Source organism: Pholcus phalangioides, unplaced genomic scaffold (genome assembly GCF_987345545.1).
Source record: "Pholcus phalangioides strain wild (caught in Gottingen) unplaced genomic scaffold, Ppha-v1.0 ptg000022l_1, whole genome shotgun sequence".
NCBI lineage: Eukaryota > Metazoa > Arthropoda > Arachnida > Araneae > Pholcidae > Pholcus > Pholcus phalangioides.
This window is the reverse complement of record NW_028301615.1, coordinates 40,211,179-40,229,338: the sequence shown is the minus strand read 5'-3', so window position 1 is coordinate 40,229,338 and position 18,160 is coordinate 40,211,179. Positions and strand designations below refer to the sequence as shown.

The 18,160-nt window shown below is 37.0% G+C and overlaps 1 protein-coding gene across 2 annotated transcripts in view; it reads right to left on the bottom strand.

Annotated features, from left to right (window-relative positions):
- Window positions 1–406: 406 nt before the first annotated feature.
- The window catches only part of LOC149070433 (mitochondrial disaggregase-like), a 31,709-nt gene continuing 13,955 nt past the window's right edge, over window positions 407–18,160 (bottom strand). The window contains exons 7-16 of one of the 2 annotated variants that reach the window (XM_089249603.1): window positions 15,263–15,377; window positions 12,577–12,654; window positions 12,362–12,417; window positions 11,128–11,172; window positions 10,867–11,028; window positions 9,907–10,063; window positions 9,607–9,680; window positions 4,233–4,352; window positions 3,998–4,102; window positions 407–2,058 (exon numbers count right to left, since the gene is read on the bottom strand). In XM_089249603.1, coding sequence (XP_089105729.1) covers window positions 1,828–2,058; window positions 3,998–4,102; window positions 4,233–4,352; window positions 9,607–9,680; window positions 9,907–10,063; window positions 10,867–11,028; window positions 11,128–11,172; window positions 12,362–12,417; window positions 12,577–12,654; window positions 15,263–15,377 — 1,143 coding nt within the window. In that variant the 3' untranslated portion in view covers window positions 407–1,827. The remainder of the gene's footprint in view (window positions 2,059–3,997; window positions 4,103–4,232; window positions 4,353–9,606; window positions 9,681–9,906; window positions 10,064–10,866; window positions 11,029–11,127; window positions 11,173–12,361; window positions 12,418–12,576; window positions 12,655–15,262; window positions 15,378–18,160) is intronic. The other variant, XM_089249605.1, reaches the window with a different exon arrangement.

The following is an 18,160-nucleotide window of genomic DNA, read 5'->3' as shown; positions in this document are numbered from 1 at the left end:
TTTCTCTCAGTAATTCTGAATTTTAATGAATACTGGAACTTTTTCTTTCATCAATTCTGAATTTTCACTGGTATTTTTTTTTGCACTTCTGTATATTCAGTGATAATGCATGAATCTCTAAATGTCAATCCTACACAAAATATATAAAATCGGGGCTGAGGAACAGGGCAGCAACTAGATACTTTGTCAGCATTCATTTTGGCGCCTTGTGTAATGTAGGAGGAACAGTCAAAGGGTGAATTCGGCGCCCCCCCCGGTCCAGCGCCCGGGCACCAGATCCACCTTCCCCCTCCTAATTGCGGCCCTGTTCTCACACTAACATGAATTATCGAAGTGGGGGGGGGAAGATAATGTACAAGTTGAGAACAATGCCACACTGAAATCCAGAACATATACAGTACTGTACTACGATATAAATTTTTTATTGATTTTGATCATAAATCAACAACTTCCAGTCAAATGCCCCTGTTTGGTCCTTACCCCAACGATGAGTTCGAGAGTTGAGTTCTCACCATTGTATTGCAGATCTTTATGAAATTGCTATTTCTCGGCTAATTTCTTTAAACATCTTAACAAGGCTCTCATAAAGCTATCGTGAAAATATTGAAAATCGTTGTAAATGACAAAGAATAATAATTTTCTCCAACGTTCCGTTCTGTCTGAATCTCACTTTCTCCATCAAAGGGACAGAATTTTGCACAAGCAAAGTTATCACAACAGTGACTAGATCAAGGGTGCTCAACCTTATGGAAAGTACGGGCCACTTATTTTGATAAAAGCGTGTTGCAGGCCATTTAAGTGATCTGTAAATGCACAACGAGTCACTTAAGTGCCCTGGAATTATGCCGCTGGTGATCTGAAAATGTGTCGCGGGCCACTTAAGTGCCCTAGAGCTGCGCCAAGGGTAACTTAAGTTATTTGGAAACGTGCCGCAAACCACTTAAGTGATATGAAACAGCATAGGTCACTTCAGTGATCTGAAAATGCGCCACTGGGTTAATTTTTTGCAAAAATAGGTTTGACGTCAGATGACTCTGAGGGCCACAGGTTGAGCATGTATAGACTACATTAAAGATGCTCAAACTCAGAGAAGATGGGCCACCTGATTAGTTTGAAAACGTGTAGCGGGCCACTGATGTGAATATGCGCAGTGGGAAACTTAAGTGATTTGGAAATGCGGAGTGGGCCAATAAAGTGATCTGGAGATGTGCCGCTGGCGCTTAAGCGATGTGGGGAAATGTGTCACGGGGCACGCAAGTGATCCGTAAATACAGTGAATCACTTGAATGATCTGTAAATGTGCTACGAGCCGTTTAAATGCTGTTGAACTGCACTGCGGGCAGATTAAGTGCTCTAAAACTATGCAGCGTGTCATTTCGGTGATCATGAAATGTTCTGTAAGCTTCTTAAGTGTTCTAGAATGGTGACGCGGGTCACTTGAGAAATCTGTAAATGTATCACTTAATATTTTTTTTTGCAAAATTAGGTTCGAGGCTACAGGCCATATCAGGTGATTCCGAGGGCCACAAGTTGAGCATGTATATGGACTAGATCATAGTTTCTCAAACTTTGTTCCATCGCCCCAACACAAGCTAACCCATAGGATCCTATGCTAAACCCAAAGCTTCTACCGCCCCCTTCCCGGGCCGTTCCATCACCCTCCAGGAGGCGATATTGCCCACATTGGGAAACACTGGACTAGATTGTTAGCCATGTATATAGACTGGCAACAAATTATACATCAAGGGAAAGATGGAATCATATACCGCAGGAATTTTATTTACAATGTATTGCTATGTGTATAGATATATTTCCCATTAACCCTCTTCAGCTAGAACCGAGCGAAGGCGTGCCATTAACTGATATATCTAGTAATGTCTGTCGTTTATCTTTCTGTCGCAACTGAAGCTTGATGTTCGAGGAGGTTGGTGGAGCCACCTGTTCTTCTCCGGAAACATTCATAATCTTGTTGTCCACCGTCACGTGAACGGAACTGCCACTCCTGATGAGCGTCTTCTCGTGTGCTGCCGCCAGTTGATTGACCACTCGCCTTTCGACCTAGCGAGCAATTTCAAATTTCACATTCCATCTGTTCTCATAAAAATGCATTTTACAGCAAGATTTCATTAAAAGAAAAAAAAAGATTGTTCTTATTTTCTATGTACTGTGGCAAACAGTACATAGTGTGAATAGACGAGAATAATGTATTGTCGGATAATCAGCATGAGTTCAGGAAGGGGAAGCCATGTGTAACTAACCTCCTTTGCTTCTATGATCACGTGACTAAGGCTTTGGGTAAGAGCAAAAATGGCGACGTTGTTTACCTTGATTTCCAGAAGGCATTCGATCGGGTCCAACATGGCAGACTCTTGAAGCGTTTACACGAGATTGGAATTGGGGGCAACTTGCTGAATTGGATAGAATCGTGGTTAAGAGATAGGTCGCAACGAGTTATGAGGAATTCTCTGGTTTGACAGACGTCACAAGTGGAGTTCCTCAAGGAAGTGTCCTCGGCCCCATACTTTTTTCACTTTTTATCGATAAACTCGATGAGGGTATCGATGGGATTACTAGCAAATTCACAGATGATGTGAATCTAATGGGGGTAATCGGGAATCAAAGCGATAGGGAGTTGCTCCAGACCAGTCTAAACAGGATTGCAGCATGGGCAAATGAATGGAGCATTTCGTTTAGCGTTGATAAGTGCATGGTCGCTCATTTTGGTTTGAACAACCCACGGTTCTCTTACGAGTTGAATGGTGTCACTATCCCGGATGCAACTAGGGTCACTGATTTGGGAATTCTCATTGATGAGCGACTTAGGTTTTCTGAACATTGTTCAGCGGTGGTCAAAAAATCGAATAGAATGCTTGGTCTAATTTTCAAAAAGGTCTCTTTGCGTGCTCCTAAAGTCATTCTTCCGCTTTTTCGAGTCTTAGTTCGTCCTGGACTCGAGTACGAACTACCCTGGAGACTTGGTTGAAGGGGTGCAGAGAAGAGCTATGGTGGAATTTTTTCCCCTTTCATCAATTCTGGAATTATTTCTCTCATTAATCCTGAATTTCAATCAATCCTGAAATTATTTCTTCCACTAATTCTTACTTTTCATCAATATATACTGGGGCTTTTTTTCTCAGTTTTACTGCATAGGAATTAGAATAGAAAACTCAAAATGGGTCAGGTGTTCAATTTGATCTAACACCAAAGGTAGAAGGTAGGGAATTCTGTAACTTTTTCATTACATCCTATATCCAGGGCTTGACAAACCGAAAAATATTTAGGCACCAGCCCAATTTCTTAGCAGCCAAGCATGGTATTTTGTTTAAGAAAAATGGTCCTAAATAATGTTATTACTTTTTCCCGTGTTAAAAGATGTAGTGTAATGAAATCAGAAAATTCTGCGTCACCCTTAGACTGGAATTACACTATAAAAGTTTTCTAAAATTTCTTTCATAAAATTAAAAAAATTTAAATAATAAGATTATCGGCAGACCCATCATTTGGGGGGGGGGGGACGCTGGACCCCGGCTTTTGAAAATACACTAAAAAAAAAATATATATATATATAATTATAAATACATTGAGTACATGTCCTTTGCACCCCCCCCCCCCAGCAAAAGTTGAAATGACGCCGCTGCTTATCAGTTGTATTTGCTCGAATGTAATCTATGAGCTTTATTGGTTGGATTTTTCAAGTGTTATAAAAGAGATTTTATCCAACTTTTATAGCGTGATTCCGGCCTTTGACAATTTAGGAACAGCATTTCGAAAATTTTAGTTGCCAATACCGATTTTCTAGTTGCAATGGCAATCTGGCAACTGGGATTTCTCCAGCCTTGCTATATGTTGCACAGCTGTGAAAGGGGAGTATCCAAAGTTTAGTACCAACAACTATACAGGCTCACCAATGCAATGAATTGAGATTTGAATTATTATAATTGTCCTTAATTAATTTTGAATTAAGATGTGTGCTCTCACTATACACACACACCCATACCTCATGCTTGATGGATCTTGCACCGTAATGAACGTCATATCCATCTGAGAGCGTTTCAAGTAGCTGCCGATCCCAAGTTAGTTCGATGTTGTGCCTTTGCTTAGCCTAAGATGCAAAGCATGTATTTATTGCAGGTCAGATAAAACTCGATAAGAACAAAGATGAGATTATTAGTAGGTGGCATGATTTCAAAAAACAATAATATTATAATATAATAACTTAATTGGAATATTACCCTCACAGCCCAATATTCCATTTCCTTTTGAACGAGTCTGATCAGTTCTGATCTTGAAAAAGGGAGAAAATATATAATTTCTGTAATCCTACCAAGGAATTCATCTCTACGAAAGTGATTCTGCATGGGGAGAAAGAAAAGGTTCAGATTTATCGACATAATCTTTCTTATACACAAATACTGCACATGAACTACAGTGACATGCAAAGAGAGCAGGGAATTTTGTCATCCAAACTGAAGTCGTGGGAGGTTCAAGATTAAATTTTCAGCCAAAACCGTAAAATGAGAATTGGAAGATTTTTATACAGATGTGAATTCTTCACAATAAGAGCATCAAGATAAATAGAAAGGAATTTTTCACACATGTAATACCTTTATACACTGAAGTACTGGAAAAACTGGAACATACACCTACAATGCTACCCATGAATTCATTACCCACGAATTAATTATCCCATTCATTTTGCCATTCAAGCAAAATTAATGAGATAATGAAAAAGCATCAGGTAGGAAAGTTCACAGCATAGTTAAAATGGTGAAGGCTAAAAGCCTGAACTGGAAAAGAGGGGTCATAATGTTCCTAACAGGACATGGTCCTTTTCCAGAGCACCTCCACCATTTCGAAATCCTCAATAGCCCTGACTGTAGATGCAGAGAAATTGGAAACGAGTTGCATTATGCCACCAAATGTCCTGAAACTGCACCATACCACCAACATGCTCCAGCAAATAAGAAATATTGACAATTGGAGGAGACAGATACCAGAGAGGCAAACTATAATAATGAAAATCACAAACTTGGTGAAATTTATGGAAGCAAATCTAAATCTGGTACGAAGAGACCCATAGACCACAACAGTCAAACCAAACACTCTTACGATAAGTCCCCAAAGATCCTCAAGAATCAGACAGCCGGTTGTTTCATATGCTAAGGTGTCTGGAGGACGAGGTTCTCTTGAGTGAATGATGCTTCAATTAAAATTTAGTCATTGCAACGCTGTCTTGTCCCTTGTCAAATTTGCTTTCCTCTCAATGGCAAATTCTATTTCTATGTGTACATACATATATGTATTACTGTTTTGTACTTTTCCCTCTTTTGTGTTTTCTCAATTCATGCTAGGTGTTTTCAGCATTTAATTTATCTATTTATATATTTTTGTATTTTTGCATTGCTTTTATTTTTTGCATTGTTTTTGTATTTTTGTTTTTATTTTTTTGCATTTTTTATTTTTATTTTTTTGCATTTTTTGTTTTTATTTTTTTGCATTTTTGTTTTTATTTTTTTGCATTTTTGTTTTAATTTTTTTTGCATTTTTGTTTTCATTTTTTTGAATTTTTGTTTTAATTTTTTTGCATTGTTTTTGTTTTTATTCTTTCACTTTTGTGCTGTAATATTTTGTGTGTATGAGATTTTGTCTATGTACATTTTATTATGTATAATAAAGTTTCCTCTGACATGGTCCCGCCCCTTCACAGGGGCAATGGCTAAAATTAGCTGAAACCGATAGAGCCTGGGCCTTCGGTTTGAAAGAAAGAAAGAAATGTCATCAAAGGTACCCCGGGTTCAAACCTTACCCTCACCACAGTGGTGGTCTGCTGAAGTTGGTCTGCGATCTCCTGTTAAAAAGTCTCACCAAAGAGAGCAATAGACCTACAATGGTAAAATTTTCAATCATTGCACTTCACTCATAATTAGAAAAATTGATGGCAGCACTACACATAACAAGCATTACACAGAAACAAATTTTGCATCAGGTTCACTACATGCACATTCCAACATGCACCAACTCATTAGAAGTTCCGCAGAGGAATATGGACAAGGTGCATGTGTGGCTTAGTAGTAGTCATCAAAGGTACTCGAGTGGCCCTTCCTGTCCGAAAGTCCATATCAAGGAGGGACCAAATACAGTTCATACGCTGACACTTGTTGATGCCTCAACATTGAAATCCAGTGATTTGAGTCAGTATTGCATGTCTATTTCGTGAAGCGATTGTTGTCAGTATTCCGTGGCCCTGTTCCTTCAGGATCTTTTTCCTCTCCCTACTTTTGTTGGAAATTTGATGTTTCTCTGGATTCCTTATATTCATAGTAAGCACTTACAATGAATGTGCGAAAATTAAAAATTTCATCTCTACCTTGGAAATGCTGTGCAATAATTCTGTGTGCAACTATGGAAGATGGGAGATAAGTCCAGAAATGCAATCTAACAGTACTGAACTATAGAAAGAAAAAATAAACTAAATTTCGGCTTCAAATAATTCATTACTAGATTGTGAAATAGCAAAATTTTTAACATGCAAATCTATGAAAAAAATTCTAGTAAAACCTTTTTTCAGAATGAGGATTAATATACTTACACCACATTAACCATCTCCCCCCCCCCCCAATTTATCAGGCAGGTCTAATTCCTGTGGTTTTAATTAAAACTATAGGGAATTCCCATCCACAATCACATAAAATCACAGTCAAATTTTCTAATGGTTATCTAAAATCATATTAAAAAGAAATATCATAAAATAGGTAAAAAAAAAATTGTAGCCAAAATGGAGAAGACCACTTGAAATTGTCCTTCACAAAAATGGGGGAACATTGTGCCAGCCATTGTCAATTACCACCCAACTATAGGTTGAATTATGTCATTCTTACACACAAACGACACCAAAAAAAAAAAAAAGTCAGCACCATGACTGAGAAACAGGATGTATGAACACATTAAAGTCATTTTTGAGATTTTAACTATTATGAGGTAGAATGAACACTCAGTTTTTTAGAAAATTTGATCTGAAAACATTCATCATAGTTTGGCACAATGTCAGTCAGCAGTATCAATGGTGGTCAAAACATCCCTCAGAATTACAATACAATATGTAAATATGAGTCACCCAGTCCAGAATTAAAAAAAAACAAAAAAAAAACAACAACATTGTAATGTTAAAGCTTTCTATTCTAGATGGGTTTTTACTAGAGAAAAAGAAATCTAGACTGATTTCAATCAGTAGTAAATTACCTCATCGAGTTCCTGAAACAAGGCTTTTGTATGAGTACTACTCCTATCCAGGGCATGGCCCCCACAAGGGGTGGGCTGACAAGGCTCCAGCCCTGGGGCCCGGGAGGATTTTAATCAGTTTTTTGTTTTTTCACGCTATAAATTCATCATAAAGGGGGCCCCGTGAAAGTCTGGTCAGGGGGCCCGTAAAAGATCACAGCCTAGGGGCCCTGCTTCAGGATGTGGGGGCCATGATCCAGGGTATGCCAATTTAAATCACAAAATTTAAATTCAATTTTCCCTTTACATAACTTGAATGATATTGAAGTAAAAGTAACCTGGTACAGTATGCATACTATTGATATGTGGTAAAGATCTTTCGAAAAAATTGCAGAAAAATATAGGGAGCTAAACACTGAGCACTTAGATAAACTGCACTGAGTATTTTCAAGGCATTAAAATGGGGCACTAGGGTTTCCCTGATAAAAAAAAAAGAGGAAATTATTTTTTATAATGCCTTGAATTCTATACCCTAATTGCCAATTCAAAATAATAATAGATATTGTACCAACATAAATACCATTGGACTTCAGACTTTTTCACTTTTTGTATTAAGATTTCCAGTTTGCTCTTTTGAAGTTAATTCGAGCTCAATGACTTCACATGTTATATAAGCACATATTTTTGGTGTTCATATATTTTGCTCGTAGTTTGTTTGTTTATTGTTAGTTTTTAGTTTATTCATTAATGCTGAATAAATTTTGCGAGATTAGGTGAAGAAACAGGTAGGTGATATGAAAATGATTAATGATTAACAAGATTTGTTTCAATTAATCAGCAGTCAATTAATTAAAATAAAAAAAATCATAATTTTTTTCATACCCTGCTCCTCTCTATTGCAAGCCCTCATTAATTTATTTATCAAAATTTAATTTATTTAAAAACTTTTTGGTTCATATTGCAAAATACTCATAGCCTACCTTTTCTTTCCAGACGATGATGCATGAAAGAAATCGTTAATAAACATAGTAATTTACATTTAAATATTGGAATATAGTTATTTAATGTTGTTAAAAAAAATTATACTTTGAATTTCAGCAAATGTAAGTTAGATTTCTACGATTTCATGAATGCATACAAGTCATTGCATCTGGGTCTGATTTCTGCCACGAGCAAGTCAGACATTTGTCCTGAGCCCTTGAAATTTAAACATTTCTTTGCTGACCAACCTAGTATTTTTTTATCCTAATCAAGAAGTATTCTAATGTTTGCTTTGTATAGGGCTCCCTCCCCCTCCCCACCAAGTCAAATCAGTCCCTGCCAGGGCTCGACAAATCTCCAAAAATCTACATCCCAAATTAATATTTCATATGCCTAGCATTGGGCATGCAATTGAAAAAAATACACGCCCATTCAAAATTTCCATATTCTCCCGGGCATATCAGGCAACAGATTTGTCCAGTCCTGTGGTCCCTGCATATTATGTGTTTCAAGTATTGGTGTGAAATATTTTATTACTAGATATTAATTACATTTTTTCAAAATTTTATCAGATCATAATATTTGTGGAATGTATATTTATTATGTCCCCATGATGAATTCAAGTGAATTTCCTTTATTGTTTTTTTTTTCACGGTTTTATACGGTTGGATATGTCAGAGTATCAGGAAAAAAATGAAGTAAGTTGAGAGAGAAGTGAAGTAAATGAGAAAAAACCAATAGGATCTGTCGTGGTCATGATGAAGGAATTCAATTAAAACCAAAAGCAAATTTACATCAGGGAAAAAAGTATATTAAAAGCCACTCAAGTAGAAATTATAATAAAAGTTGACAAGAGGATAAGCCACTCAAAATACAAAAGCAAAACACTCACCCACCATCATCCGCTGCCCTTGAGAGCACCCAGCGGCATTAAAACTTAAATTCTATTTTATTGCAGTGCATTTTAAATTGAATTTCAAAGCAATTTGTTTTGGTCCAGCCAGGAAAGCTGGACCGCTCTACCCTAAAAAGTTCCTGCCAAGAAGTGTGTGACACACCTAGACTTTTCTAGCACTGGCTACCTTCTAATTGGTCAATGAGGATCATGTGTTAATTCTGGAATTTCGTCCAAATGTGGGCAAATAAGACCAGAGAAAGAATGATTTGACGGCAGTCACCAACTGAAAAATACAACTAATTGGTACATGAACTTTAAAAAAGCTTTCACAGAAGATAAGAAGTAAAGGTAGGCATTAGAGAGGTTAAAAGAAAAAGTTCAGTTCTTTGATTAATTAAAAGTAAATAGAAATAATTGTAGGAAAGTGCACATGCGACAGATAAAAAATTAATAAAAAAAAGTGATGGTAGATATATAGAAATCATGCATAAATATTTGATTCTAGTTACCTTGAGAATGGGTTGAACAACTTGCTCCTTGAATGTTTTGGAAATCGTAACTTTTTCGACCATCTCAATATCATCTATAAAACATTCAGAATTTCATGAAACAATTTTTAAGTGGTTAGAAATCAAAACTAAAAAGTTATTAATATGATAATATGCAATATTACTAGATAGAATTGCTTGAAAATCAAAAGATATTAAAAAAGTAGCAACTGATCACACACCGAGAAACAGTTGCTTCAATCACAAAGATAAAAATTAATGAGGAGGGTATTATATAGAGAAAGTGTGAATGTGTTATACTTATATTTCCTCTGTATCTTTCTTTGGCGATTTCTTCAGATTCTGCTCTCAGCTGCAAGGCATGAGATGCTATTTCATTGCTCGCAAGGTTTGAGGTCATGATGAAAATTGCATCCTTACATTCGATGGTTTTACCTTTACCATCTGTTAGACGTCCCTGAAACAGTTGATAGTAAAGTTTAAACAAAAAACTAGCAAATAAAACTTAATTTATAGTAGCTTAAAATATTTAATGTGCCAGATTTTGTTTTCACATACAATGCTATCCAAGTTGGCAAGTAACATGAATCAACATCATCTATTCTAACACATTAAGACAAAGAAGATGAATAAAACTATTCACATATATCACAATAACATATTTCCCCCCCCCCACCCATACAGTAATAGACCTCTCTTTATGATTACTTATATCACTTTCATGTAGGTATATTAAGGTAATTCGAGTGAAATTAGACTGAAAATCATTCTTTCCTGCTACCCCCCTATTAATCAATCCTGACAGCTTTGTAATTTCACATCGTTTCAGCAACAAATAAGTGTTAAATTGTGAGGCACCCCTCCCCCCACCACCACTGTATGTCATCTATTGAAGTAGACAATATTGATTTGAGCAACCCTGTAATTTAGGTGGGATTCGGCAAGATGTGTATATGCTTGCACTTATGTATAGCATGCTTCACCCATGTGCATTTGTGCCATTTTCTAAAAACTTACTTGGACTCAGGACCACAACTAGAGGGGAGCAGATGGGCCTGGTATCCCCGGGTGCTGGACCAGAAAGGGCGTCAAATTCCCCCTTCAACTGCTTCGTCTACATGACAAGGAGTACCAAAATAATGGTTTGCCTCGATGACGAAGCATCTAGTTGAGACCCTGCTTGGACTGTTAACATTTTCATTCAGAAAACGTTTGAGTACAATTGAAAAATAAATTTTTGTGCCCGTCATAGCCACATACTTCATCAAACAGCTGCAAAAGGACAGTCAAAACATCAGGATGAGCTTTATCTACTTCATCAAACAGCACAACAGCATTTGGAAAAGCCTTCAACTGTTTCGTCAGCTGTCCACCATCATCATGACCGACATAGCCTGGTGGCGAGCCAATAAGTTTCGCAACCTATGATACAGAATTATACAAATAAAAATTCATTCAATCATACAGTTTCTCAAAATATAAATTGATAATTGGCATCATGAAAAATCTTAAAAAACTTGCTTCATGTTTTTCCTGGTACTCTGACATATCTAATCTTATAAAACCCTGGAAAAAAAACAATAAAGGAAATTTACTTAAATTCATTATGGGGATGTAATACATATACATTCCACAAATATTATGATCTTATAAAATTTTGAAAAAAAATGTAATTAACATCTAGTAATAACACCAATTAATGAAACATCATAATATGCAGGGACCACAGGACTGAACAAATCTATTGCCTAATATGACCAGGAGAATGTAGAAATTTTGAAACGAGTATTTTTTTCGCATGTCCAATGCTAGATTTATAAAATATTAATTTGAGATGTAGATTTGTCCAGCCCTGGCAGGGACTGATTTTGACTTGGTGGGGAGAGGGGAGGGAGCCCTAGACAAAGCAGGCATTAGAAGACTTTGATCTTTGAAGACCAAACACACCCTACTTCCCATCTCAATGAGATATTGAAGCGTTCCAGGAGGATGAATGTGTCAAACTTTTATTAAATATCTTCAGGATAATGAATAAATACATTACGTATGGATTGCACATATCGATTCACATGTAATCAATGAATTAATTATTAATTATTATTGCTTATTATTAATTTTTAATTCACACATAATCAATAGCATTAGATGACTGCTTGATTATGATAAAAAAAATACTTGGTTGGTCAGCAAAGAAATGTTTCGATTTCAAGGGCTCAGGACAAATTTCTGACTTGCCCGTGCAGAAATCGGGCCCAGATGCAATGACTTGTATGCATACATGAAATCGTAGCATTTACTACTTACAATTACTGCATTAAACTTACAATTACTGAAATTCAAATTATAATTTTTTTAACATTAAATAACTATATTCCACTATTTAAATATAAATTATTATGTTTATTAATGATTTCTTTCATGCATCATCATTTGCCACTGTTAAAAACTTTACCAAAGGGTGTAAAAAACTGTGAATTTTCCGCAAATGATAAAGTAAAATATTATAATGAAAAATATTCTGTACCTTTAAAGCAAATCAGGCCCTGTTTTCCTCAAAGAAAAAGAACACGGGAAAAAAGCCTCATTTAAATAATGTAGACAGCACCACCACAATAACTCTAACACATAATGTGTTAGTTATTGTACCCATCTAAAATAGAGTAATTCCAACCCAACTCAAACGGTAGTAAATTGCTCATGACAATGTGAATGGTATACAAAGGAAGACAAAAAACAAACAATCCATATATTTTACCCCTTTCCTGTCTTTGTGCAGATATTTGGCAACTTGCTTTGCCAGCTCAGTTTTTCCTGAATAAAGCAAAAATATATAATTGATTTTTACATGTATAAGAACTATGTATATCATCTGCTCATTTTCTTCACTCAAAATAATTGAACAGGTAGAAACCTAAAATCCTCACGTATCAATATTTTAAATCTAGAAATGTGCAGACCATGAAGAATTACCAATGCCAGAAGACCCCAAAAACAAAAATACTAATGGGTGTTCCTCATCGTACCAGCCATTCTCTTTCCGTCTGATAGCTGCAAAACATACAGAAAGAAAAAAAATTTAACACAATTGAAAGGAACTTGAATACAGCAAGTTTTTCTACATAAAATAGCTTAATTTTTCATACATAACATTTGATAATCTGCTTCGGATACACCTTCACATGACCAAATACACACAGGGGGCATTGATATGAAGAGAAAATTTAAGCAGGCCAGTAACTGAAATTTGCATGAAACAGAATTACAGCTATCCATCAAAACAATAACAATAATTAATATATAGGGGCAAATTTAAATTGTTAAAACTAAAAAACTAATTTGATTAAGCTTCACTCTTTCCGAGGAGATTGCTCTCCTCGGAAATTGACGGTAGATTTATATTAAAGGACAATTGGGAAAGGGGTCTTGAAGAGGGCCTGCTTGGGTTAGACAGGGATTTCTTCAGAAGGATAGAATGAAAATTGAAAATCGACACCCCCAGAAATTAATTTTTTTAGAACAAACAGGCTGCATTGTAGATTAGATACTAAAAGAAAAACAAACTATGCAAATAGTAATAAAATACACTCATGTCCATAAATTAAGGATAATTCAGAATCACACGGAAATCGAAATCTGAAGTAAAAATTTCACCTGTAGAATTATCACACACATCTGCAAGAATGATATGCAAATTTCAGGAAACCACCAGATGATGCCGATAGTACGTCAAAATGACGAGAGTGTAAGAAGGGAGTATATAAGGAATGGTGGCAAAAAAGTGACATTGTTCACAAGAGTTCTGTAAGGCGCTCAGTGCCATAAGTGAATAGTTATGAGACAGAGGACGCATGTGGATGATTTTTTATGTGGTAGAATTATCGGCCGCCCGGAATGTGGGCGTACTCAGATGGAAGTATCCAAGGAACTTGGAATTGCCCGAAGTGTCATCTCTAGGTTTTGGCAACGATTCCAAGATAACGGAAATGTCAGTAGACGTTACAGTACAGGTCGCCCCCGAGTTACAACGCCGAATGAAGACCGGTATTTGGCAGTAACTGCCAAAAGAAGCAGACGGAGCACAGCATCCCACCTGTCTCGTCAGCTATCTGCAGCCACGGGTACCACAGTTTCAAGGCAAACCATGTACAGACGTTTGGGAGATATTGGTCTATATGCTCGCAGGCCTGTCAGATGTGTTCCGCTCACGGCAACTCACTGTCGGCAGCGATTAGCCTGGAGTAGAGAACATGCAATGTGGACATCGTCACAGTGGGCTTGTGTGATGTTTTCCGACGAGTCCAGGTTTAGCTTGCAGTCTGATTCACATCGGACTTTCATATGGAGAACGCCAGGTACCTGTTACCACCAAGACAACATCATTGAACGACACCGTTACGGTGGTGCAGCATTGCTTGTTTTGGGGGTGGAATTATACTGGGTTCCAGAACAGATCTGCATGTTCAAACCGGAACCATGAAAGCCCAAATTTAGCATGACATCATTCTGGAACAACATGTATGTTTGTTTAGGGCTGCCATGGGCGTAGAATTTGTGTTTATAGATGAAAACGCTGTCCTCACCGAGCAAACAATGTAAACGAATGCCTTGAATCTGAGGATATAACCCGCATGGAATGGCCAGCATTCTCACCTGAGTTGAATCCGATAGAGCATGTGTGGGACATGCTTGGCCGTCGAGTTGCAACCCATCAACCACCTCCTACATCCTACATGTGTACCGGAACTTCGGAGAGCATTGCTTGCTGAGTGGAGTGATCTTCCCCAAGATCAGATCGATAATTTGATACTCAGCATGCCTAGGCGTTGTGCGGACTGTATTTCATCGCATGGGAGAAATACAATGTATTAACCATCATACCAACCATGTAATAGTAAGTTTTTGTAAAGGAGATATTTTTTACAATTGCTCCAGGGAGCAAAAATCGTAGTTTTTATGAATGGTATCATACATACACCATCGTTTTTGTTCTTTATCTTTTGTTTAATGGATGGGCTTTATGAATAAGTAACGTTTGTTTTGTTTCTGAACCTTTATTTGCCGGAGCTGGCATTATCCTCAATTTATGGACATGAGTGTAACTGGATAATACTGGAAAAAAAGCTTAAAAATTTAAAAGTCTGCATTCAAAAATATGATTTAAAACTACAATACAGTCTCAATAATTTGAGTCTTGAAACTTTGGCATTCCCAATAATCTGAGGTGCTGAAAACCTTCTGAATTCATTCTGAAAACCTCCCTTTTTTGACAAGAGTTTGTTTCATTGTATCTTATTCTTCCTACGAATGACAATAAGTTCAGTTCAGAGGGGTCTTGATCCCTATCATGGGGTCTACAAAGGACCCCAGACCAGAATTTTTCACAAGCCCTTTCATGGAAAATTTATAATGCGAAAAAAAAATTCATATCAAATCCCAGGAATAAAGCCCCATCAGCCTGCCTTAAAAAGAGGCCATTGGTCTTGGCAGTTGAGTAACAAATCAAGTCGTTAAATTAAAGGCAAAACAGGTAAGAGTAGGTAACACATACACCGACCCCACTTATAATGTTGTTTTCTTGAGTTTTCATTAACCTGAGACGTTCTACTTCAGATTATCGAGACTACTGACTTTAGAATTTCCATAGATAAAAACGCACCAGCAGCAACATTAGTAATAGCTCCTTCTTGACCAATGATGTACTTTTTGATTCTCTGCTCTAAAGGAAACCTCCGTCTCTCTTCCGCTTCTTTCTCCAACTGCTTCTTCTCAAACTGTAAAATATAAAAACATATATTAAATATTCTGCACCCTTTTATATTGTCGTGTTGCCGCCGGGTTTCGTCGAATCTCTGTCACCAGATTTGTCCCATCATGCAGATCTCTCATGGGTTCTTTGCAGGGGACTTGAAGATGGGCAAAAACTCACAGGAACGAGGATTTCAGAACAAATAAACGCCTTTATTTACATAAACTAGAAGTACTGCTAAAACTACAGCAGCCTTCCAAATGTACGTATTTCCACTTCGAATTCTACTGTCTGAGTCCCTAGAATCTTGCTCTTCTATTCTAACAAACTCATGCTACGTGAACCTTGCACGCATTCACAAGCCTCTTCAAATTCCTACCCTTCATAACAATATATAAAATTATGACTACTAATTTACCAAACCTAGAAACTCTCTATATCAAGATAATATTTTATTACACTGAAAATAACAATAAAACATAAAAATGTTTAGAAATCCATGCACAAATGAAAACATAATTCTTTGGGGATAAACTTTTTTTTCACCTTAGTCCTCTAATGGATTGAAACTAGGTCCAAAAATACCCACATTTTTTGATCCTCCTCAAAATACTAAGATTTTTTTCCCACATCTTCAAACTATGCAGTTGTTTGGCCATCAACTAATCATTTGATGAGAATTGCTTTATTACTAGATTTTAATACAAATACAAATACAAATACAAATACAACGCCACAACAGGCAAAATGCCCAACGAGGTGGCTGATAAAAAGATGCCCATAAAAATATGGTTGTCATATGTTTCAAAAATACAGCAACCCAATTAAAAATGCAATTAACACAAATTACAAACACTATATACACATGAAAAAATATTATACAATGCCCATAAAGAATACTTATGGTTGTCTTATTCTAAGAATGGATAGCTTCTCGATTTACCCCAACATGTTTATCGTATTTCTTTTTAAACGTGTCAATTGTGTTACAATTTACTACCTCCGGGGGTAAGCTATTCCATTTATTAACAACCCTATTGGAGAAAAATTCCCTGCGACACCATAACCTTGCATTGTCCCTCACCAATCGATACTGGTGTCCCCTTGTAAAAGCAGTCGATTGGCGGTGTACTAAAAGTTCATGGTCCATCCTATCCATCCCATTGAAAATTTTGAACACTTCGATCATATCTCCTCGACACCTGCGTTCATCCAATGTAAACATATTCAAAAAATGAAGTCTTTCTTCATAACTCAAGCCCTGTGTGCCAATAAGGACACGCGTAGCTCTTCTCTGCACCCCTTCAACCAAGTCTATGTCCCTCTGTAGGTATGGTCTCCAAAACCTTACAGCATACTCCAGTCCAGGACGAACTAAGCCTCGAAAAAGAGGAAGAATGACTTTAGGAGAACGCGAAGAGACCTTTTTGAAAATGAGACCAAGCATTCTATTCGATTTTTTGACAACCGCTGAACAATGTTCAGAAAACTTAAGTCGCTCGTCAATGAGAATTCCCAAATCGGTGACTCTAGTTGCATCCGGGATAGTGACACCATTCAACTCGTAAGAGAACCGTGGGTTGTTCGAACCAAAATGAGCGACCATGCACTTATCTACGCTAAACGTCATGCTCCATTCATTTGCCCATGCTGCAATCTTGTTTAAGTTGGTCTGGAGCAACTCCCTATCGCCTTCATTCCCGATTACCCCCATTAGCTTCACATCATCCGCGAATTTGCTAGTAATTCCATCGATACCCTGATCGAGTTTATCGATAAAAAGTGAAAAAAGTATGGGGCCAAGGACACTTCCCTGAGGAACTCCACTTGTGACGTCTGTCCAACCAGAGAATTCCCCGTTCACCATAACTCGTTGCGACCTATCTCTTAACCACGATTCTATCCAATTCAGCAAGTTGCCCCCTATTCCAATCTCGTGTAAACGCTTCAAGAGTTTGCCATGTTGGACCCGATCGAATGCCTTCTGGAAATCAAGGTAAACAACGTCGACATTTTTGCTCTTACCCAAAGCCTTAGTCACGTAATCATAGAAGCAAAGGAGGTTAGTTAAGGCTGAATTGTTTTTTTGAATGTTTGAAAATATCAGGGCTTGACAAATCTCAGGTTTCAAGTCATCGGAGTGAGTAAAAATTTGATATTGAAGCCTAAAGTTTTGTGTATGTGATTGCTTGATTATAATATTACTCATATATGTTTATTACTGTATTACTCTTATATAATTATATGAGTAACACAGAATTTTCTGATATCATGGCAGTGTGTCTTTCAACACCGGAAGGGGATATAAAGTCCCATCAATGTCAAAGAAACATTATTTAGGACCGCATTTATATAGACTTATATACACAGTCTCCACTTTGCACACGTTCTGAACCCAAGACAAGGGGGAAAAAACATGCAAATGATTACTTCAGAGTGGTAACAACATAATATTTGTATTTGTAATCTTCACCTTGAAAAAATAAAAAATAAAAAGCTAGGGACTGAAAATGCCTAAAGTAACAACTTGAGTAGGCCATAGTTAGAAAGCAATAGTTACAAAAGGCCATAGTTATAGCAAGGCCATAGTTACAAAAATCTTGAGGTTGCCGCCAGGTAGTGCTAACACTCTTCCTTTGACTGCCACTTCAGTGTTTGTCAAGATTGGCTTTTTCCATAGTTAGAAACCGATTCGGATGAATTCATTTCTAGCAGGATGGGACACCATCACACTGGAGCTTGGACATTGAAGAGTTTTTGAACAATCACATTCCATTCCTAAACGATGGATCGGCCGCACAGAACCTG